Source organism: Schistocerca serialis, chromosome 7, assembly GCF_023864345.2.
Source record: "Schistocerca serialis cubense isolate TAMUIC-IGC-003099 chromosome 7, iqSchSeri2.2, whole genome shotgun sequence".
NCBI classification, from domain to species: domain Eukaryota; kingdom Metazoa; phylum Arthropoda; class Insecta; order Orthoptera; family Acrididae; genus Schistocerca; species Schistocerca serialis.
The window spans coordinates 494,177,565-494,191,753 of NC_064644.1; the positions used below are offsets into that span (position 1 = coordinate 494,177,565).

Consider the following 14,189-nt stretch of genomic DNA (forward strand, 5'->3'; position numbering starts at 1 on the left):
GAAATTTACCCCACCAGTGTTGATCCTTTTCCGCCATCAGCTACAGTGACGAGACAGCCTTACAAGGGTATTGATGGCCAACACGGGTGCTATGGATAGACCTCAAACTTATCGCGTTGCAACTATCAACATCAACACTATACGGGCGCGCGCTAAGTTACCCTTGCTTCAGGATATGTTTATCTCTGCTTCCATCGATATAGCCCTTTTCCAGGAAGTGTATGTCGACGACTTCCCAGGCATGTACGGTTACGATGCTTGCGTCTCTCCAGCTTCCCCTACAGGCAGCGGTGTCGCTGTACTTCTTCGGGAAGGGATTGTGGCGGACGATATCCTGTTTCTGCCTGGGGCAAGAGCAATGGCACTCACAGTACTGGGTGTCCGCCTTATCAATATCTACGCATCTTCCGGGAAGGACAAACGTCGCGAGCGTTCACGATTCTTTGCGGAAGACGTCGCCCCGCTCTTCCAAGGCCGCCACGACCATCTGGTGTTTGGAGGTGACTACAATTGCGTACTGGCGCCCAGAGACCAACTCCCACTACATAATCCGTGCCCGGAACTTGAGACGCTAATTCGGGACCTGCAGATGGTAGACACTTGGGAACATCTTCACGAGTACCGACCGGGATTCACGCACTTCACGAGTCACTCTTCCAGTCGTATCGATCGGATTTATGTCTCACGCTCTCTCGCCGCTGGAACACAGGAGCGGAACTGTGGCCTGCAGCCTTCTCGGACCACTCAGCTTACATTTGTGCCATCACCCTGCGGCGGCAACAAGTGTGGAGAAGCCGCAGCCCGTGGAAATTAAACATCGCTCACCTGTCGTACCCGGATTGGCGCCAAGCCGTTGAGGATACGTGGCATTCGTGTGAAAATCGCCTCCGTGCGTATCCCACAACGATCCGCTGGTGGTTGGACTGCGCCAAACCGGCACTAAGGCGAACGTTGATAACCTACGGTCGCGACCACGCTACTTGGCGTAGACATACACTCAACTTTTACTTCAGGGTACTGCGCGACTGCGATGCTATGGCGCCGTCTCCGGAACGACAAACGGCAGTCCACCGTGTTAAGGCTCGGATCATCGCTCATATGCGACGCCACCTAGAGGGGGTAGTCATCCGCTCGAGGACGCAGGATCGAATACCGAGCGAACGCCCTTCAAAGTTCCACGTTCTTCGTGAACGTAAACGACGCCAACGAGCGCTGACACGCTTCATCGACACGGAGGACGGTCGTCGCCTCACCACGCAACAAGACATAAACATAGCGTTCTACAATCATTATCCCAACTCTATTCCGCTCAGACCCCTGATCCGACAGCACTGGAGGACGTCTCTCAGACGATTTACGGCACCGTCACCCCGGCAATGGAAGCGGCCTTGATGGAAGAAATTACAGAAGAAGAAGTGATCGACGCCATTAGAAAAGGAGCTGTCAACAAGTCTCCGGGTCCTGATGGCCGCCGCGCGGGATTAGCCAAGCGGTCTGGGGCGTTACACTCATGGACTGTGCGGCTGGTCCCGGCGGAGGTTCGAGTCCTCCCTCGGGCATGGGTGTGTGTGTTTGTACTTAGGATAATTTAAGTAGTGTGTAAGCTTAGAGACTGATGACCTTAGCAGTTAAGTCCCATAAGATTTCACACACACACACGCCTGATAGCCTCCCCTTGGAATTTTACCGGACTTTTCAATATTTATTAGCCTCCCGATGGACGGACATCTGTCGCGAACTACTATCCCCGGAAGTGCCGCTCCCTGCCGCCCTTGTGGAAGGTATGATGATTCATATTCACAAACCGTCCGGTGGCTCACGACTGCAGGACTACCGCCCGTTGACACTATTGAACTGCGACTTTAAGATCTTTTCTCGACTGTTGGCGGCGCGGATACGCCAGACCTTACGAAATGTTATCTCACCCGATCAAACGTCATTAGGAGGCGACAATAATATTCAAACAGCACTCAGTGAATATCGTGACTTGATCTCACTGGCGAAGGCATGTCGTCTGAAGGGTGCACTGGCGGCAATCGATTTTAGTCAAGCTTTCGACCAAGTAGACCACGACTATTTGGAAGTGGTCCTCCAACATATGCGGTACCCACAGCCATTCGCCACTGTCGTCATGCGACTACTCCGTGGAGCGATGTCCAAGGTGATCGTCAACGGCCGACCTACGCAGCCCCTCACCATTTCTCGATCGATACGCCAAGGCTGCCCTCTGTCCACTTTACGCTGTGGCCATGGAACCACTCCTCTGCGGTCTGCGCCACCGACTAACAGGTATGACGTTATGAGGCGACACTTTCCGATGTAAAGCGTACGCTGACGACCTGGTGATTGACATCCGCAACGGTGACGACACCGCTAGCGCACTGAATTGGATAGCGAAATATGGCATGGCCACTGGTAGTCGTATCAACGTCGCAAAATCGGTGGCGATGAACATCGGGGTCTGATTGTCTGAGAACAGTGTCACCCCCTTACAGCTCAGAGATAGTTTGAAATGTCTCGGCATTGATTTTACAGACGATATACGACGGACCGCTGCTCACAACTTTCGACGGCTTTTACGGAATGTTCGGACTGGAATTGCCAACAACCGCCTACGAGCCCTGGACATCGTCCAAAGGATCCAGTATGTCAACACACATTTAGCGTCACGCATTCCGCACATCGCCCAGATATTACCTATACCGGTGATGTTAGCTCGCCGTATACTTGCGGCTTTTGGGTCCTTCGTGAGTTCAGGAATGCTTTTCAAGATCAAATATGAGACTCACCCTTCCCCCGGATCAAGAAGGGCTTGGCCTTTATCACGTTCATGACAGAGCGATCGCCCTATTTGTGAGCACATTAGTCAAACTGTGGCACCGCCGCCAGGACAGTCTGACGAGTTTGTTAATTGAAGAACTAGCACCGCCCTCCCTGTTGCCACCTGTGCCGATACACCACGTCCCCTCCTCGCTCTTCTACATCGGTGTCTTTTACCTCGAACTAAGTTACGTTCGACTTGCATTTCCCGCGACTCAACTGGCGACGGTAAAGACGGTTTATCTGGTCCTACAACGTGGACGACCCGATAACGTCGTGGAGAGGAAGCACCCGAACGTCAACTGGCGAGTAGTGTGGAGGACAATTCACCACGTAACACTGGACACTGACGTCACTACGATGTGGTATATCACTGTCAACGGTAAGCAGGTGACCAGATCAAGGCTACATGCGATCCACGTGGTAGACTCACCCACGTGCACGAGCTGTGGCGTTCAAGACAACGATGAACACCGTCTTAGCTGTGGCGAATCTGCGGCAGTGTGGCACTTAGTGAGGCAAATGTCAGCATACTTCCTTCGGGTAACGCCGAATCATACCGACCCCAAGACTATCTTATTCCCAGATGAGACGTATTACCCACGCACTAAAAGTAATGCAATGACGTGGCTTCGTGGAGATGCAGTGCATTATTTGTTTCAAGACGGCACTAAGGACACTTTAGACTTTTGGAACTATTTGCAGGAACGACATTGCAAGATCCTCCGTAACCCAAAGTATCGACAATATTTTTCCAATTATTTGTGGAGTGCGTTCCACGACCCCCCACGTAGCTGGAACATCACGGGTAAGAGAAGCTAAAATTACAAGACGATGATAGAACACTACACGGTACAACGTGGGATCTACCTTGGTCATTACGAGAAGTCATACATTGATGATACAGCAGATGGAGAGTTTCGTTGTGAACTCTCACACTCTGTAGCAGTATTTGCCCCATTTCCTCTTTTTGTCCCCGGTGAGAAAAGGTCTTCGCAGTTTTTGTTTCCCATCCGGTGCAAGATGTAGCACTGGTTAATGGTGGTATGGATTCCACCCTTCAGTTTTGTTTCATGGTTTCCTTAGCCCCACACTTTTCTCTCTTTCTTTATGCCTTTTTCTACAACTATTAGCATGTTTTTAGTTATGTGCGTCCCCAACTCGACGCAACGAGTGCACTTACTACTTTTCAGTTCCTTACTGTTAAAAAAAAATTAAAAAAGAATAAAAACATAATTAAAGATAAATAAATGACTAAATAAAATTAAAAAATTCACAATAATATACCAACTGCATCCTTTGTACCACATCCCCATGGTGGGAGGGAGGAGACATCGTGGCCAGGCCTCGGGTTGCGACCCCTGCCCACCTTGCCTCCGCCACCCCACTACATGATCCATCTCCCACAAAAAAAAAAAAAAAAAAGAAAAAAAAAGTAAGATGAGTATCATCACTGCCCAATATTACGTTAGTAGTTAGGCGGTGCTTCCTGTACTGTGACTTCCAAATTCCTATCACTCGCGTTTTTATTATGTTCAGATACTTTATTATTAGTTTAATATAAGTATATACTATAATATTTGATGTTACGTAAATATAAGTTCACCTTTTTTTGAGGAGTGATTTTGTTCGATTGGCATAATCTACTAGACGGCTTGCGCTACTTGTATAAAGATATTTTGCTCCTTTTTCTTTTACGTTTCGTAATTCACATGTTGCAAAGATTCTGAAACTGGGTAGGAGGAGTGATCAAATAAGACTGACCTTGGGGTTTTACTAAAATGTGGGAATGAGAAATAATGTTTATCTTATGCGGAGAAGTATTCAAAATTTCTAACGCACTGTTTGTAATGGAACTTTTATAAGCCTGTGTCCTTATTGATTGGACATGGTACTTTCCTTTTCGTGGACGATGGTGGAAATGTGCGTTTTAATAGAGCTAACGTGGGAATTTTACGCGCGCCCGTTGAGTAAACAGTGTGACTTACGAACTAGAAATATCCCTTAACTGCCGCTGGAGTGCGTTGCGGTCGCGTTGTTGGGGCGCACATACCGTATGCACAAGTTGCATCGTTCCTGAGCGTCCAGCAGCACTTTGAACTCGAGCACGGTCCGTGTGCCGACGGCCTAACTGAGGCGGAGTAAGGGGAACCAGCCCGCATTCGCCGCGGTAGACGGAAAACTGCCTTAAAATCCATCCACAGGCTGGCTGGAACACCGGACCTCGACACTAATCTGCCGTGTGAATTCGTGCCGGCACGCCTTCCCGCTCGCGAAGCAGAGCGTCGGACCACGCGGCTAGCCAGGCGGGCTATTTCGAATTTACTTAACTCTTACATAATTTTCTGACAGCTACACAGAAAGTACAACGTATTAACGACACTGCACAGGTACCGTTCTTGGTCAAATACAACAGCGCAACCTGCAGCCTTTCCTAGCATTCGTCTACATGTTGTAACATGCATTTCTTGCTGTGTTTCCATATTTTTGTCCAACCCTTCCGGTGTAGAGTAGCTGGTCGTGCTGGGAGGACTACGAGTACTCACAGCTGACGGCTGGCGTTGTTGTCCGGTACCTGGTCACGAGGAGTAGAGCGTGCACGAGGTACTCACCCCGGCGAGTAGGCCCTGCAGCGGCGGTCGGCGCGGTCCCAGCCACAGTAGGGGTCCCTGGCGCAGCGCAGGCAGCTGTCGTAGCGGCGCGCGCACGCCTCCAGCGCCAGCTGCCGCACCCCGCCGTCAGAAGCCACGTACAGCGAGCCGTACTGCGGGCAGGCGCAGCAACAGGTCCGTCACGTGGCACTCGCCAGCAGGTGCAGGCGTAGCAGCCATACACAATAAGAACAAGACAGTCCTTCCACTGACACAACATAAATTGTTACAACCCAAGTTTCAATCTACCCTATAACTCTAGCTTGCTGACAGTAGTGCGAAGACAAGGGCGGGAGGAAACGAGCTGCAAAACTGAGAATACGCAGAGTTCTTCATACAGAAGAATGGGATTTGGACGTAGCCAGTGCACGAGGATTATTTAACTCAATCGAAGCACTTTACTGTCGGCTATCTTAATGGATTTGACTGTTGACAGTTTCAGCAGCACAAGGTGGTTTTTCACTTACTTTTCTGGTGATACCGTAGGGTTTGACGTTAATACTTTTATCACATCTGGTGATGATAGGTTGATCGAAACTAATAGTTAACAAAGGTTTTGCCTGCCGTTGTGGCCGAACGGTTCTAGGCGCTTCAGTCTGGAACCGCGCGACTGATACGGTCGCTGGTTCGAATCCTGCCTCGGGCATGGGTGTGTGTGATGTCCTTAGGTTAGTTAGGTTTAAGTAGTTCTAGGGGACTAATGAACTCAGATGTACAATCCATAGAAATAAGGATTCACGAGAATCTGGTCAACAGAGACGAGGGATACCAACTCAGCGCAGCATGGAACCCGGCGATAGCGGCCATCCGTCGGGAGCACGCCCGTCATTGTCCTCCGCCGCGGACGCAAACAGAATGCTTACACCGAGAACCGAACGCGGCCGCCGGGGGCGACCGCCATCCCCACCACCGCGCGCACGCCGCTGGTCCACCGCAGCCAACCGAGGTCTAGTGGAGGGGGGTGACCGCGCATATAAATAGCCCGCTCTCCACGAATCTCGACACTCCGCCAGAAGATGGGTAGTATGACACTTCCCGGAACGTCGCGAGATATCAACGCTACCACCCGGCTGGAGACCCGAGAAACCTTCATCAATTATATAATCTACGAGGGTTATTCCAAAAGTAAGGTCCGATTGATTGCCAAATTGAAACCACAGTGAACATCAGAAATGTTTTACTTGTAACAATTAGCTACACCTTTCAGCTACTTCTCTACGTAGTCGCCGTTCTGACTTAGACTTTTGTCATAGCGTTGTACCAACTTTTCAATAGCCTCATCATAGAAGGCAGCCGCCAGTGCTTTCCGCCAATTCTCCACGCTGGCCTACACCTCGTTGTCTGTGTCAAGATGTTGTCTTCAAAGACAGCGGTTCATGTGACCAGAGATGAAACTCAGGGGGAGACAATTGCGGACTGTATTGTGGGTAATCTAACATTTCCATTTGAAAACGATGCAGGAGCATCTTCATTGCCCCTGCAGAATGCGGCTGAGAATTGTCGTGAAGACGAAACAGAACGACAGTTATGTAATGTTGGCTGCATAGCTTCAGGCGAAATTTCTCACCAGTCCCTCGTACTTGGCGGCAGACACTATTTTCTAGACATCTTTACGCACTCACTGCGAGCTCAGAAATGAGAAGAGCGACGTGATGCTAACTGGGGTTATACTAGAGACACTACCCAACACATCTGTGCAAAGCTTTATCGGATTTTCATAGTCGTTTCCATTTCGCGACCGATCGGACCTTACTTTTGGAATAACCCTCGTAAGTTAGTATCTCCAGGCTTCTTCCATGTAAACAACCTTCTTTTATGATTCTTGAACCAGGTGTTGTAAGTTACACTCTTGTCATGACTTTATTATTTATTTTGTCGGTTAAATGTGTGCGTGCGTACGTGTGCGTGTGTGTGTTTGTGTGTGTGTGTGTGTGTGTGTGTGTGTGTATGTGTGTGTGAAGTCGGGTGGGTTGCGTTGCTAGGCGTGTTCTCGTATCTGTGGTTATCTTATCCTTCTGGTGTAACGGAAGCTGTCATCTGTGGACTTAAGTAGCGTATCACATATACTGATGAGTCAAAACCACTGCGACCATCTGCTTAATGGCGTGTTGTTCCACGTTTTACGAGCGGTACGTAAGTGACCCTGCTCGATTATTATTCAACAAATGCTTCATAATTTTCTGGAGTTATGTGACACCCGATGCCTATGAAAACGTCGCGCAGTTTCCGTAAATTTCGGACCGGTGACTTGTGGGAGCAGAGCTGGGTCCGAAGACCGTCCCAGATGTGTACCATCGGGTTCAGACACCAATTTCCATTCTGCATCATTCGCATCAAACCATATCGTGCTGTGAGATACCCACACGACCAAGAAACACATCAAGAACGAAGGGATGCAGGTGAGCTGCCCGCAATGACGTCCATGTAGTCCCCAGCTCGTGTGGTGCCTTTGACTAACACCACAGATCCCACCGAGTTACTGGCCCCCAGAGCTTAATACTGCTTCACATCTCGTGCAGTATATTTTGCGAGTAGCCGTTCGCCTGGATGACACTGTATCTAAACACGAACATCGACCTACTGTAACAAGAAACGAGATTCATACTACCACGGGACACAATTCAGTTTATTCATGGTCAATTGCCAGTATCCACAGCGAGAATTCTGAGCTCGAGGAATGTGGCAGAAGACGTGCTGACGTAAAAGGTTCCTAATGCTTGGAAAAAAATCTCGAGAATATTACATGTAGATTTTGAGATATACAGGGTGGTCCATTGATCGTGACAGAGCCAAATATCTCACGAAATAAGCGTCAAACCTAAAAGCTACAAAGAACGAAACTTGTCTAGCTTGAAGGGGCAAAGCAGATGGCGCTATGGTTGGCCTGCTAGATGGCGCTGCAATACGTCAAACGGATATCAACTGCGTTTTTTTTAAATAGGAACCCCCATTTTTTATTACATATTCGTGTAGTACGTAAAGAAATATGAATGTTTTAGTTGGACCACTTTTTTCGCTTTGTGATAGATGGCTCTGTAATAGTCACAAACATATGGATCACAATTTTAGACGAACAGTTGGTAACAGGTATGTTTTTTCAATTAAAATACAGAACGTAGGTAGGTTTGAAGATTTTATTGCGGTTGTTCCAATGTGATACATGTACTTTTGTGAACATCATTTCTGAGTACGCATGCTGTTACAGCGTGATTACCTGTAAATACCACATTAATGCAATAAATTCTCAAAACGGTGTCCGTCAACCTCATTACATTTGGCAATACGTGTAACGACATTCCTCTCAACAGCGAGTAATTCGCTTTCCGTAATGTTCGCATATGCATTGAAAATGCGCTGACGCATGTTGTGGGGCGTTGTCGGTGGAGCACGATAGCAAATATCCTTCCACTTTTCCCACAGAAGGAAATCCGGGGACGTCAGATCCGGTGAAAGTGCGAGACATGTTATGGTGCTTCGACCACCAATCCACCCGTCATGAAATATGCTATTCAATACCGCTTCAACCGCACGCTAGCTAGGTGCCAGACATTCATCATGTTGGAAGTACATCGCCATTCTGCCATGCAGTGAAATATCTTGTAGTAACTTCAGTAGACCATTAAGTAGGAAATCAGTATACATCGCACCATTTAGATTGCCATCGATAAAATGGGGGCCAATTATCTTTCTTCCCATAATGCCGCCGGCCGGTGTGGCCGTGCGGTTAAAGGCGCTTCAGTCTGGAACCGCGTGACCGCTACGGTCGCAGGTTCGAATTCTGCCTCGGGCATGGATGTGTGTGATGTCCTTAGGTTAGTTAGGTTTAATTAGTTCTAAGTTCTAGGCGACTGATGACCTCAGATGTTAAGTCGCATAGTGCTCAGAGCCATTTGAACCATTTGAACCCATAATGCCGCACGATACATTAACCCGCCAAGGTCGCTGATGTTCCACTTGTCGCAGCCATCGTGGGTTTTCCGTTGCCCAATAGCGCATATTATGCCGGTTTACGTTACCGCTATTGGTGAATGACGCTTCGTCGCTAAATAGAACGCGGACAAAAAATTTAAGTCGTTACACAGAGACAGGCGTAGATTCCTGGGCAGAGCCGTGAGCGAGGGCCTCAAGAACCAGGTGTCATCGTCCCGTAATTTCTCTTGTGCCCAGTGGCCTAACTGCACACGACGTTCGAAGTCGTCGCCATGCAATTGCTGGTACATAGAAATATGGTACGAGTGCAGTCGATGTTGATGCAGCATTTTCAACACCGACATTTCTGAGATTCCCTATTCTCGCGCAATTTGTCTGCTACTGATGTGCGGATTAGCCGCGACAGCAGCTAAAACACCTACTTGGGCATAATCATTTGCTGCAGGTCGTGGTTGACGTTTCACATGTGGACGAACACTTCCTGTTTTCTTAAATAACGTAACTATCCGGCGAACGGTCCGAACACTTGGATGATGTCGTCCAGGATACCGAGTAGCACACATAGCACATGCCCGTTGGGCATTTTGATCACAATAGCCATACATCAACAAGATATCGACCTTTTACGCAATTGGTAAACGGTCGATTTTAACACGGTAATGTATCACGAAGCAAATACCGTCCGCACTGGCGGAATGTTACGTGATACCACGTACTTATACGTTTGTGACTATTACAGCGCCACCTATCACAAAGCGAAAAAAGTGGTGCAACTAAAACATTCATATTTCTTTACGTACTACACGAATATGTAATAAAAATGGGGGTTCATATTAAAAAAAATGCCGTGATATCCGTTTGACCTATGGCGGCCGCCATCTAGCGGGCCAACCATAGCGCCATTTGGTTTCCCTCTTCAAGCTAGACGAGTTTCGTTCTCTGTAGTTTTTCCGTTTTGCGCATATTTCGTGAGATATTTGGCCCGGTCAAACGTAGAACACCAACCAGATTTCTTTCGCCTATGGGTAGGCTGATTGTGAATGTTAAACAGCGATATCTAATGGTTCAGTTCAACAGGCTCAGGATGAGGAGAGTGCTTGCGTAAAGCAGGGCCTGCGGCTGGCAGCTATTGGGATGAGGACGGTGTGACAGGCGGCGTGTGGCCGCATGTTATGAGGCCGCGGCGCTCGTCCGTCTTCGTCACTGCCACGGTTCGCTCGCCCGCCGCTGTCGGCTTTCAGTGTGGCCACTGCCCGTGCGAGAGGCCGATACACTCGCGTAGGCTCACTGTGTCGCGACCACTGCACTGGTTCACTGCCGTGCTTGGGCTGCGGTCACAGTGGCACCGGTGCAGCTGGATTCCGCCACGATCGATGTCGGAGGAAGACGGTCGACCTTTTCAAATCTATAGGCCACTACGTGCGCGGTCACACTTTAGCCGATCTCATCGCCCGAACATACAGACCTCTGACGACAATCATGAAATTCAGATCATTTTGTTTTCCCTCTGTCAGATCGATAGAGTTCCTTACACTCGGAACGTGGACTGTGAGAAACTGGTAAGTTTAGTCCGAGAAAGTGAGTTTGTCACATCCTGAGGATGAAAAACAACATTTTCTGGACATCGTTTGGAACGCATTTTTTGCGATACCACAAGTAGGAGTAATGTACATCGGGAATTTTTGGTGTAAGTAATAGCCTCAAAAAAATAACTCTCAAGTGAAAAGTTTGGCGAGTCTTGCGTTTATAATTACTGTAGTAGCTCTTTTTTGAGCTGTGATAGGTGGACATTAGCTCTCTGCTTCTACCATTTTTATGCCAATGAGCTGGTGATTCTCTTCCGTGAAATGGTTTGCAGATGTCGTGCATTATGTTTTTACACTATTCAGTACTTCAGGCGTCCAGAGTATCTTATTCTAAACTTATACTTGCTTTTACACGTATGCTGAATGAGAGTCATTGGAGGTTAACTGACGCAGACCTACCTCTGCACACATTGAGAGTTGGCTATACTCTCTCAGGATTTAAAGTTTAGCTCAAGCGCGCATACATAAGCTCTGGAATCTAAGATATTGTTGTCGCGCTTCGCAGCGCTCGGATTAATTAGTGACAGATTGGAAGCCAGTGTAGGAGCCCGCCTGCTGTGGTGCGCACGTGTGTTGGACGAGGGGTCGTCGCCGAGCTGCCGTACTGCCGCGTCAGCCAGCAGCAACACAGGATTTGGTATTTCGTTGATATTTTTTTTTATAATTTGCAGCGCGCTTATTGATTTAAAGGAAAGGGATTGTGTATGTGCGTATCAGCAGACGGTAATTTTGATAGTGATAGGGGTTGAATTCTTAAAGGAAACCATCGTTAGACGAATAGATTAAGTACTGATTTTTCTCATTGATTTCTTTTTTAATTGTCAGGGAATTGTTTCACTATGTATTTAATTGAGAAGTATTTCAGTCAGTCTCAAGAGTTTGATTAATTTGTAATACTGCTTTAATGCCACTGGAGGCACATTTACATACGAAGCGATTGTTCAAAGAGCATCTACCGTTTTGTTAATTGAATGAGAAAGAATCGCTTTCAGAATATAGTTTTTGAAAAAAGGAATTACTTGTTTGGGTTATCATTTATCGAGTTTAGATTTGACCAAACCCTTTCTCTTGAATTATATGTAGTTGCAATAAGCAGCATCAGCCGCAGCAACAGCAGGAGCCGCCATACAGAACATGTATTGCACTCAGCATGAATGATGGTTTTTTTATGCTTTTGTTAAATAATGGAATGCAGCAGATCAAGCAGTGGCAGCAGAAAGACCAAGTAAGTTACTTGCTGTGCACATGACCAATAAAAAAAAGTTTAGGCGATCTCTGTAATAATAAAGTTGACAAGAGTACAAGCTCGAGATTTTCAGTAGAAAACACGACATAAGAAGATAGAGCTCGCGACTTTCAAATGGTTCAAATGGCTCTGAGAACTATGGAACTTAACAGCTGTGGTCATCAGTCCCCTAGAACTTAGAACTACTTAAACCTAACTAATCTAAGGACATCACACACATCCATGCCTGAGGCAGAATTCGAACCTGTCACCGTAGCAGTAGCACGGTTCCGGACTGCGCGCCTAGAACCGCGAGACCACCGCGGCCGGCTCGCGACTTTCAACACTGAAATAAATGCAACTGAAGAAAGTGTTAATCTTGCTTTTCTAGATCACTAGGAATCATGTAGAGTATATAACAGAACGTCCCTTCCGTTATCTCACAAACTCGTAAAACATACTACGTTATTCCGGTAACTGAGAACAGAGCATAGCGTACTCGCCAAGTTCTTTTCGAGATAAATCTCGCCCATTCTTCCGCTTTCGGTGTCTTTTTGGTAGCAAAAGCCACACCGCAGAACTCCTCTTCAAGTACAGAAGCTTCCGTTCTCTCCATGCCACCATAGGAGGTTAAAATCCAACATACGTCTTACGCAGAATAGATTCTAAACTAACATAACATCTTTGACCCTTCCAAAAATTGAAAAAGGAGATCGCACGTACTGTGACCAAGCCGTCGGGCGATACCATCGGGCGACTTCTGACGACAGCGTCTGACGACAATTGTCGGTGCCAATGTGAACTCAGCCTTAGGAGAGCACATCTCACTATAAGGCAGTAATTACGACCCTGAATTGAAAAAAAATTTCCAGGCTGTCGTACTTATGATCCGTAAGTTAGTATACGTACTGTGATCTCTTTGCAACATGTTCACTCGTCACTGCTGCCGAATATGTGATGATTATGTTTGATAGCCAATTACTTGATGCGGGTGGAAATGTATGCTTCAGATGCTCGTCGCGAATGAACTTTCCCACTAGCTTTGCGTCTTCTACAGAAATATCTTTCACTTAGAAGATATGACGCTGTAGGCCTTTGACCGACTCACCGTTACTGCAGTGAGGATCCCTACAAACGATTAATATGCTGCTTGGCTATTGCCAATGTGCATTCATACCTTTTCTATGGATGCCAAGCTATAGTTGTGGAATTGTACCACTCGTATTCACAATCACCTTAAACCAAAATTTCACCAAATTTAAATAAAACATAAGTAAAATCAGTACTCTTCGCGGCGCGCTCCTACTTTATTTACGTCTTTATCCCTGCACGCTCACCTTCAGACTGCCTAGACATTGCTTTGCGTCACGCCGTTTTAGAGCCTGGTCTCTCTTTTACGGTCGTATCACGCTTTCGACAACGTACCCAGTGCGTGATCGCGACGCGATAAGTGTAGCCCAGTTGATTTTATACTATATCATACAATATTACGGCTGCCATAAACCACATTATTTGCCTATCTCCCAATACATCAATACCATGATTCAGATTTGGTGTGTTGGAGCAGATTTCTCTTCCATATAGCGTTTTGGTGTGTTAGTGAGTTCAGTTATTGACAGGTGCATTTTTTACGCAAGTTGTATCTGTCGCCTGTCCGCAGAAGAAAGAGTTGTCAATTTTTCTGTCGCACCACGAGTTCTTCATTTTGTTGAATTTGTAAAAGACACCGTCAGTTAATACTCAGTACTCGAGTAGAAATTGAGGTCATCGGAAAATGAGACGCGACAGTCGGAGCATAGAGGAAACAGCAGTACAGCCCATAACAAGAAACTAGCACTTCATTAGATCTGATAAGACAAGAACACCTCTCATTATATTGGTATTTTTCTTTTTGTACGAACATCATGTAGTCACTGAATATGATAAACCATTGCAAGTATTAACCCTTTGTGACGAGGTGTAATTTAGTGCTAGTAT

General features: G+C 47.1%; 1 protein-coding gene across 1 annotated transcript in view; it reads right to left on the reverse strand.

The window, feature by feature from the left end:
- Positions 1–14,189, reverse strand: part of LOC126412398 (semaphorin-2A-like) — a 425,849-nt gene that overhangs the window by 37,051 nt on the left and 374,609 nt on the right. Inside the window, exon 11 of the mRNA XM_050081975.1 lies at positions 5,433–5,584. Coding sequence (XP_049937932.1) covers positions 5,433–5,584 — 152 coding nt within the window. The remainder of the gene's footprint in view (positions 1–5,432; positions 5,585–14,189) is intronic.